We start from the raw sequence: 10,850 nt of genomic DNA, 5'->3' as shown, positions 1-10,850 counted from the left end.
GCGCGATATGCGCGCTATGTGACTGTGAGCGCATAGGAAACCCCCTTTGGAGCACGCCAGTATAGAATGGCTCAAACTTAAAAAGATGTGCAAATGATACAGTTTTGTAACGATGCAACAATGACTCGAGTCGATTAGGCAAGTGACAATTCTGTCGACTGTCCCGAAACCCGAGCAAAAGTCTTGTATCGCAGCGTGCAGTAGTGCAGACGAGATGCGCTGTTGTGAAGCCGCTTTGAGAGTGAGAGAAGACGCGGTACAGCTGAATCACTCACGCTGTTTTCAAATGACTGATTTAATCTGATAGTATGTGTGGATTTATTTACTCATCTAACCTACATGCTCTATTGAATATGTTTGCAGGAATTTCCCTCATTATAAACTCGAAAGCAGATTAAACATAATTCTATTATACAGAGATTTAAGGAAAAAAATCCGACTTTTCCAAAACTTTTCCAGGCCTGGAAATGGCTGTTTTAAAATTTTATGACTTTTCAATTTTTTTCATGACCGTAAGAAGATGCACGCTGTTAATCACGTAAGCTGGTCCTCCATTGCGCGAATGCTCCGTTACCTCTCCCTCCTCTAATCATGCCGGATCCGTCACCCCACTTTGTTCCGGGACCTCGCAATTTACAAATTAAGCACTGTGCATCTGTGTTTATTTATAGCAGAGGCAATAGTCACGATTTTGTGCAACGGTAACATACGAGATGACCTTACAGTTTAGACTGGCATTTGAAGTAATGGTTTAAACGAGAGAAATACGGCCACGGCCAATGAAATGGAAGATTAAAAATACAAAACAAGAGCTTATTAAAGTTGTGCTCGGAGAGGCAAGCGGCCTTTTAGTGTCACTACTACACCAACCTTTTGACTTAACATGAGGTGAGTGTTGTCTAAAGGTGCGTAGAATTTTTTTTTCTTCTCTCTCTCCCTCTCTCTCTCTCTCTCTCTTTCTCTCTCTCTCACACACACCCACACAAGCCTGGTTACTATCCAGCTATTCAAGAGTGAACCAATCGGGTGACAGCAGACAACGTGTGCTGGGAGAGTGGTATAAGATCACATGTAGACATAAAATTATATATTATACAGGATATCTATTTTTTTATATATTCAGAACAAACAAATAACAGTGTATACACATCCATAGATATATATACTTTTATATAATGTATATTATTTGTTGTCTTTTTTGTCATCTTTTTAATAATATAAGATTAAATATAATGTAATATATTAAAATGAAATATAATGCATTATAATATAGCATCATTATATTATATTATATAACTGTAAACTAACTTTTTTACAAAAGCAGAGAATGCATGTTAAAAAGAACAAAATATTAATAGATATGAATTCATATTATTATATAGTCATTATAATGTAATGTAATATAATGTAATGTAATATAATATAATGAGTTTTTGAATATGATAATTTATGGATAATTCTAACATTCTGAGTAGAGCATTTAGATTAGAGAGTTTAAATATAAAAGTATTATATTTATTATATAAGTGAATGGAGAAAGTGTTCACTCTCACAGCGATATGCAAGTTTATGACTTTTAACTTTAAATAAGCTTTCATAAAATTCTAAACTTTAAATGTTTAACAAAAGTTCTATTCAGATGATACAGTTCTTTGTGATTTTTATTTTATTTTATATTTTGAATAGAGAGTTTAAGTATGAAAGTGTTGATTTTTACAGCAACAAGATTTACATTTTCAAAGATATTTGGTGATTTGAGGCAACTATTCAGCAGTGATTTATGCAAATGAGCAGAGAAATTAATGTCAGTGTGAATGTTCCTTGAGACCGAGAAGCGTTTAGGACATTTTTGGAGTTGCTTTACTGTCTCGATGTAGATATACAGTGGGTACGGAAAGTATTCAGACCCCCTTAAATGTGGGGAGTGAATGTACAGCGCTCTCTCCACCTTCAATACCACGACTGAGGTGCCCTTGAGCAAGGCACCGAACCCCCAACTGCTCCCCGGGCGCCGCAGCAAAAAAATGGCCACCCACTGCTCTGGGTGTGTGTTCACGGTGTGTGTGTGTTCACTGCTGTGTGTGTGCACTTTGGATGGGTAAATGCAGAGCACTAATTCCCAGTATGGGTCACCATACTTGGCCACATGTCACGTCACTTGTTTTGTTTTTAGATACTGTATAACTTGATAGGACTCTTATGATCTGGTCAAAATCTTTAAATGTGAAAAGTATAATTTATGCACGACTGGTGTCATCAAAATTAAATTGCAATTTCAACTGGATTTTCACTCCGACCACCCCCTTTGCCTTTTCCTTCGGCATGCATGAGTTGTATTCAAATGATTTATTATAGGCATCCATAGGGAAGATGTGGATTATTTTATGTACAGAAGATCAAATGAAGCAGCTCATTAATGTTTGGCGGCAGTAGTGCGGACAATAATGCAAAATTCATGATCGAGTCACATGTACAGAGGAATTTTGCGTGCAACACATCATTCGATTAAAAACTCATTTATTATTTATTATGTGGAAAACAATTATAGTTATTGATGTTTTCTCTTTGCAGTGTTTACACGCAGAGGACTCGTGTTAGAAACGTGATTTATGGACCATGTTTCCCACAAAACCTCTGTTGGTTTGGCTGTTGCCGCCGCTGGTTCATAATCACTCTTTCACATCCTTTGTGCCAAAAACCTTTGTGAATAGCTCAAGTGAATAAACTCTCAGCATAATTATCATTTTTTATATAATCATTAATTTTGTATCTAGGAAATCTACAGTGTTATTTTGCATAAATTAGCTGTGAATGTACTCAACATGAGCAATCAGTAACTTAAAGAGGGCATATTTTGGAAAACTGTTTGTTTTGCTCTTGAAAAAAAAATTTAAGACACTTAATTTAAGACATTTAAGACACATTTTAACATTGAAAACATGAAAAGGAGGCCAGAAACATCCAGAGGTTTTAAAATGATATATAAAGCGGTAAAATGTTTTAATGTTACTGTTAACAACTTGTAACTGTTAAAGCCACTGCCATTTTATATTTGCCATATATATTTTGATAAACATAATGTGAATTAGTGCATATATATAGTTGTGCTGCTTGATATTTTTGTGGATTTTTTTAATGCATCCTTGATTAAATAAATAAATAAACATTAAAAAATAAATAAAAATCTTACTGATCTCATATTTACATACAAACAGTTATTTAATTTATTATGTATTTATTTATATTCATATTTTTAAATATTTTTAACCTTTTTTTTTTACTTTACTAATTCTAAAATTATGTTTAAAGGGGTCAACCAGATTAAAAAAAAAAACACTGGGTGGATTTTTATCATTATAGGGTGGTTGTGTGAACACACTGCCAACACACATTTCAGTTCAAACAACTTGTAAAAGTGCATGTAGCATCCTATGACCCCTTTAACAAAAGTCCTATTCAGATGCTAAAATTCTGTGTGATTTAAATTTATTTTACTGTTTTTATATATTTTGATCCCATCTGAATTGTGAAATGACTTGGTGGTAAAAGTCTGTGAATCATCTCTCTGTGGACCATGTCCAGCCTGTAGGTCCTGCAACTATCACTGTATGTCAAACACTCCAAAAGTATCGAGTGGACGCTGACCGATGGAAAGATGCACTGCACAACTTCTCAGAGGGACAATGCTTGCTGCTGTGCATCCACTAAAGCTCTATTTTACTAAAAAGTATGTTACAAGCTTGTCTAATACAGTATTGTATACTTATTCAACTAGATAAAAGATTTCAAATTAAGTTAAGTCTTCAAAAATGCACGTTTTTATAGTAAGGGAATGAAACTTTGCAAATGCTTTATAACCCTCAAAATACACTTTTTGGAGTTTTTTAACCTTTAAAAAATGTTACACATTTTGTGTTCCGATCATTTTGGGCCCGACTATGTTAGGTTTTAAATATACCTAATAGTACATAAAATTATCTATGAAGTTATATTAGTGTCTCACACACTTTTGAGACTGAATGACGGAATGAAACAAACAAACAAACAAAAAATTCTTGGCGAACCAATGCAGTATGCAAAATGTTTCACTTTTTCATCTGAAAGTGAAAGTTTATGCAAGTAAAATGAATGTATTTTGTTTGAAAACTTTACAGTAATATTGTTTTGATGCCGTTTTTTTTTTTTTTTTTTAAATGTACGTATATGTACGTTTCGTAAATTTGGACTGTTTTTGAGCAATCGTGAGTTATAAATTAATTCTATTAATTTCAACCGGGTTAATACTGTTAATTCTTAGACTATATGTTCCTATACATTTCATACAATGATATATTCAAATAAAATTTCTCATCAATATCGAAAAAAAAAAAATGCTGATCAAATACATTTTAGTTTTTGCTGAAAATATTAAGTTATGACTGTTTTATAAAAAAAAAAAAAAAAACGATTCTTTGGGTCCAAACAGACCTGGAAAATAATATACCGTTTCAGAATGCTTCCGTAGGGTTAAATAACAATATAAATGGACTTTAGGGAAAAAATGAAGCTACGAGTGTGGAATGTGACCCATCTTGTACTATCTCTTTCAAATAATGAGTTATACGGTGCTTTAAAGTTACAGTCACTTGGTTTGGATCCTGCTGAGGTCCCCAGACATTCCTCCAACGCTAACCTCTCTGATGGCTAAATTAACCCAACAGCCTGGCCGGTAACACAGTCGGTGTCGCCTCCTGTCAGCTCAGACTCAATGTCTCAATTAGCACTCCCCCGCCAGGGCATTATATCGTCGTCTTCACTTCGCCCACCTAAACCCTGAATTACTGAGCAGCAGGGCCACCGCCTCCCTCTGGGACCCCCATCCTTGCACGGGGAAAAGACAGCACTGGGAATCTTTGCTCATTTTTCATCTGCATTGATTTTTTGGGGAGGAGAAAGTGGTGCAGAGGTAAACAGGGAAGTCATTGATTCAAAGTCACACAAAGATGCTGAAGGAAGGACAGTGGGAGATAAATGTACCTAGACTAAGAAGGTACATAAAAATGGATGTGTCTTACGGTACAGAAAAGTAAAACAAAACACTTTCCGTGGCTTTTGATTTTCTGTTTGTTTCTGTTATGATTTTCTGGTTGTGGCATTTCTCTGAGCCAAGCCCAGGGGAATGAGACAGATGGAAAATAATGATGCAGTCTTGATCTAGCCTAATTTACAGAAAGGAGGAGGTGGTGCATCTCTTTCAGTTTAGAAACCCCTCGCTGAAGAAAATGTTGCATCAAAACACCTGCAGAATTGATGGCTCAATAACACAAGCTCATTTTGAGAGAATAAACCCTGGCACAATTGACTGTTTTACAATATTAAGCGATCTGCATTCAGTAGTCGTGGTTGATGTGCATGTTTGTAGGCGACTGGCATTTCAAGAGACAATTTCAAGTTATGTCGGAATGATCATATTTACAAGATGAGCGCAGAAAGTCGTTATTTTACATTTGTTGACACAAGTGGCATAGAAATTGGAATGTTTTAATTATAAATATTAATTACAGAATTGTCATTATACTGTACACAACCAAGTTTGGGATCAGTAAGATTTTCTTTTTGTTAAATACTTTTATTAATCAAGGATGCAATAAACTGATCAAAAAAGACAGTAAAAACATTTACATTATTGCAAAAATATATATATTTTAAATAAATGAAACTTTCTATTCATCAAAGAATCCTGCTTTTGTTTTTGTTGCATTAGTGATAAAACATCTATCGGTTTTTGCTAAAGTGAAAAAGAAATGCCCACATCAACTTTTTCACTTGCAAGCACATTGTAATTATGACTTCTAGGCTTGTAAGTGGAACTTCCCTGAAGGAAGGTAACATTAAAACCGTTAACTGATTTGGAACATTCTGGTTTTGGAATAGCCTTCATATGGTCTTTTAAAATGCTGTCACTAGGTTTTGTAACGGATCTCAAGTGTTTATGTACTGCATTAAGTTCTCATTCTCTTTTTAAAAAGGAAAAAATAATAATAAGGAACTTGAGGCTAGAATTTTAAATCAGAGCCACAATGGGCAATATCAACTTCCTATCCCATCAAACTGCAGTGAAACGCCACAAGCGTTTGACCTCTTCTTTAGCTTTAGAAAGACGCGAGATAGAGAGGATTTTTAAAAGTGCATTTGAATGTTTAGAATTGAAAAAAAAAAAAACATATTTGGAGTGCAGTTATGTCACTTCCTGTAAGCATTACAGATATAACAAAGGACTTAGCTTAGCTTTGTTTTCTTGGATGATGTTGTATGCATACTATCCATCTATTCATCTGATATGAAGAGGCATGTAGTGTGCGTGATGTAAAATGTTTTTGAGATCAAACAGATCTCAGCTAAGGCTTCTCAACGCTCATCACAGAGCGACTTTAATTTGTCAGAAATGCCACGTTCAACATAGCCATGGGTTTCGCAACATTTCAAAACACGACTATCATTGATTCCCGGTAAGGCCCTCCAGAGCCGAGGGGTCTGCAGCATCACATAGAGCACCTCAAAGGTAGATTGAGCCCCATAGCACTTGAGGGGATATGGTTGCGTAACTGCGAACAGCCTTATCACCCCACCACCACCACCCAAGACCGTTATCCAATGTGATGCCAAGCTAAAAGGCTCAGACGAATATGCAAAGAGATTTGCACATGCCCATTACAGGCCGTCTGCTGATCTTTGTGCATGCGTTCAAAGTGAATGCATAATTTTTGTTAGCAGAAAATCAGAGAAATCTGACTTCCTAAAACAGCGTGACACAGTTGGCCTTGAACTAAAAAAGCCTAATGCTTTTACCAGCACTGCAATTTGACCTGGAATGTGAACTCATTCGAAAATGCCGGGAGAAGAAAAAAAAAGTATCTTGGCATTTAAACATCCATTTAGCACCAACATGATGTGCGGTGAAAAACTACAGCGAGCCATCTGTCCTGATTAGCTGAACAGCTCTCGTTTGATAAAGGTCAAGTGTAAAATGTTCTGCCCAGTGACTCTCGGATTTGAACAGTAATGGGACGTGCAAGTCCAAATATTCGTATGCTAGATTTGAATTTACTTTTTTCTTTTTGATTTTATATTATTCTGACTAGTTGTTTGGATTATTGCTGCAATCACGTTGTGTAAGTAGTTTTAGATGTCCGTTCATGATTTTGTCAAATATACTGAAGTTTGAAACTCTGACTTCTCTTAATTTTCCCACTTGTCTGTTGCGACGTCATGTAAAACCACCAAACCTGCAGTCAATTTAACAAAAATGGTTATTGACAATTAACAGTTTTTGGATTGCACACTGCAGCTTATTCTGGCCAAATACTGCCCCCATACAAGAACAGAATGTCTGTATGGAATGATATTCCGGACTGTTCTTGGTTTTCCACCAGTAGTGGGCGTGGCATACTTTCCGACTATATCAATAAACCCCACCCTCAAGACTGATTGACAGCTGACTGAGTTAGGCATTGGAAATGCAAGTGCAAAGGGGATTGAGATTCCACATGTATTTTGTGAGGGTTGGAGCAGGATGCGGAGAAACTGAAATAGCAATTGGTGATTTTTCTATTGCTATTCCAAAATGACAGAATCATAACTTGTAATACATTGGAAATGGAATTGCAAATGGACTTTGCGTTTCCATTTAAAATTTGGCAGACATGTTTCATACATGGAAAAGAAAATGAAAACACAAATGCGCGATTTGCAATTGCGTTTGGATTTTGTCTCAACGTATGCGTCCACAAATTGAAAACGTAAATGCAATACAATAAAATGTGCAATTCCTTTTGAATATTGTCCTAAATATCATTCCATATATCTGGTCAGCATGTAGAGCAATCAACCCTTTTTTGTGAGTAAACTTTGAGTTCAGATTTTTTTTTTTTTTACACACCAAGGCTATATCCTGCTTCGTGTTTTTGAAAGAATTTTTTTTTTTTTATGCAAACCAAAGCTGCATTTATTTGATCAAAATACAGAAAAATTTTTAATATTATAAAATATTATTACAATTTGAGTAAACTTTGAGTTCAGATTTTTTTTTTTTTTACACACCAAGGCTATAATCCTGCTTCGTGTTTTTGAAAGAATTTTTTTTTTTTATGCAAACCAAAGCTGCATTTATTTGATCAAAATACAGAAAAAATTGTAATATTATACAATATTATTACAATTTAAAAGAACATTTTTCTATTTTAATATTTTTTAAAATGTAATTAATTCCTGTATTGTAAACCTGAATTTTCAGCATCATTACTCCAGTCTTCAGTGTTACATGATCCTTCAGAAATCATTCTAGAAACTTATTATTATTATAATTTTTATAGGATTGTTTGATAAATAGAAAATCTATTCTAAAATCTAAAATCTAAAATCTATTCTAAATGAATAGCATTTATTTGAGACTTTTTTGTGTAACAATTTGATGTATTTAATGCATTTTTACAGAATAAAATGTGAATTTCTGGGGGGGAAATAATTGAACGTAGTGTATATAATTTTGTCTGTGAAATATCTAGTTTATTTGTTACTAATTGCCTAAAAAAAAATTTAAACTGGCAAACAAATTGAATGATTAGATTTTCCTCACAAGCGCTCATAATTTCAACGTTAAGACATGATTTTGGTTCCTAGCAGAATGATAAAAAACATCCCTGACCCCTAAAACTGCATTGCAGAGATTTTCACAAGTGCTTTCCAGTTTTGTATGCAGTATGCATCAGACAGTCAGACAAACTGCGAAGAATAGTTAGGTAAAGACCTCTACACATATTTCAGTTTGATATGCCATTTTATTATTACCAGTGTTAGCAGGTGCTTTCTTTGTTCTTCTGTATTTTGCAAGAGGTGAATTTATGTAGTGATTAAGTATTTTGCTGTCATAACCAACAAAGCCACTCTTGGATCCATAAGAGTTGCCATAGAAACGAGTCATTTCTGAGTCCCGCGATGTGAACGATTCAGAGTAGGATCTGAGTTGTCATCTCGTAATTACGGTAATTCTGACACGGCATATATTTACTGTCATAAATTTCTTAATGAAGAACAGTTAAACATTTAGAGAACATTTTCACTAAATCATTCTTTTTATTGCCCACTGATCAAATGATCATTTTGACCTGATCCAATGTGTAGTTCAACTTAAAATCTGATAATAGTTCTGAAGGAGTAATGAAAAGTTTTGAATACTTACAACCATACCATTTAGCGACACCCAGCAATCAGGAGGGAAGTCTTGCAGGAGAGGCACCAGAAACTGCAGGCATCCGTCCCAGTGACACAGCAACAACATCATGCCAATCAGGTTAAAGATTCTTACCACTGCACTCGCCAGGTCATATGTCATATGAAAAATCTGAAGGAGGAACACAAGGAGAAAAAGGTAAGTGGTTTCATTAAAGAATAGTGCACAGGATGGCGTTTTGTTGAATAACAGAAATCATTATTTTGCATATTGAGAAAACAGTGTCACGTGACCCTCAAGACTTGAGTAATGGATGCTGAAAATTCAGCTTTGCCAGCACAGGAATAAATTACATTTTTAATATATTAGAAAATAAAACAGTTATTTTAAATTGTAATAATATTTCACAATATTACAATTTTTACTGCATTTCTGATCAAATAAATGCAGCCTTAGTGAGCATAAGAGACTCAGTAATTAAACAAATCTCATCGTAAACTTGTAAAATAAATGATAGTGTACTGTATATTTGTATTTTTTGTTATTATTTTTCCCAACCCAAATGGCCATGTGATTTATTCAACAGTCATTTCAGAGTTCAGAGAAAGTAAATACATTTTTTTTTATAACATAAATACATAAATTGTTTTTTTCCCCCTCATATGTATAACATGCACTGATGAATCATGCACAATAAAATCAGTGGCATTTATTAAGAAAGTAAATTGGCTACATTTTGATTTCAGTTAGTCTATAACAACTGAAAAGCTACTTGATACGCCTCGTAGTCTGTTTCCTACTCCAATCTCCCTTGTTCTTAATAACCAGTGTTATGTTGTATCAAAATGGCTATGTAGACAAAACTGAGAATGTTATGTCTTTTCACCTCTTTGTAGATTTATATATCTCATAATGATGCATTGAGAATAAAGTGAACATCACGGGAGCGCTACATCTCGCAGAATGATGAGCCACTGCCCTGGAGGTTTTTTCCCCCTCATATGTATAACATGCACTGATGAATCATGCACAATAAAATCAGTGGCATTTATTAAGAAAGTAAATTGGCTACATTTTGATTTCAGTTAGTCTATAACAACTGAAAAGCTACTTGATACGCCTCGTAGTCTGTTTCCTACTCTAATCTCCCTTGTTCTTAATAACCAGTGTTATGTTGTATCAAAATGGCTGTGTAGACAAAACTGAGAATGTTATGCCTTTTCACCTCTTTGTAGATTTATATATCTAATAATGATGCATTGAGAATAAAGTGAACATCACGGGAGCGCTGCATCTCGCAGAATGATGAGCCACTGCCCTGGAGGATCATTCAAAACAATTACGCTTGACCCCAAAGACAGCCAATGTGTTATCCATCTCATCTCTGCCTACTAAAAGCTCTGATACTTAAGTCAGCTAAAACCAGCAAACCAGCTTAGGCCTGTTTAACCATCAACTGCAATGCACCAACAATAAGCAAAATACTTAACTTGACATAGGCTAAATGGGAAGCTTGACAATACATAACATCAGGAGTGTGATTTACCAGATTCGAACAAACATTGGGCCAAATATTCAAAATGTATCATATTGCCAAGTGACAGATGATTTTGCCCCAAAATACACTCAAAAAAAAAAAAAA

The 10,850-nt window shown here is 34.7% G+C and overlaps 1 protein-coding gene across 3 annotated transcripts in view; it reads right to left on the bottom strand.

Annotated features, from left to right (window-relative positions):
• LOC107719071 (potassium/sodium hyperpolarization-activated cyclic nucleotide-gated channel 1-like) overlaps window positions 1-10,850 on the bottom strand; it is a 109,492-nt gene that overhangs the window by 50,447 nt on the left and 48,195 nt on the right. For all 3 annotated transcript variants that reach the window (XM_016526382.1, XM_016526381.1, XM_016526380.1), the window contains exon 3: window positions 9,218-9,379. In XM_016526382.1, the coding sequence (XP_016381868.1) occupies window positions 9,218-9,379 (162 nt within the window). The remainder of the gene's footprint in view (window positions 1-9,217; window positions 9,380-10,850) is intronic.

This window comes from Sinocyclocheilus rhinocerous, unplaced genomic scaffold (assembly GCF_001515625.1).
Source record: "Sinocyclocheilus rhinocerous isolate Xijiao unplaced genomic scaffold, SAMN03320098_v1.1 scaffold663, whole genome shotgun sequence".
NCBI classification, from domain to species: Eukaryota; Metazoa; Chordata; class Actinopteri; order Cypriniformes; family Cyprinidae; genus Sinocyclocheilus; species Sinocyclocheilus rhinocerous.
The sequence above is the reverse complement of the archived record's forward strand: the minus strand, read 5'-3'. Positions and strand labels throughout refer to the sequence as shown.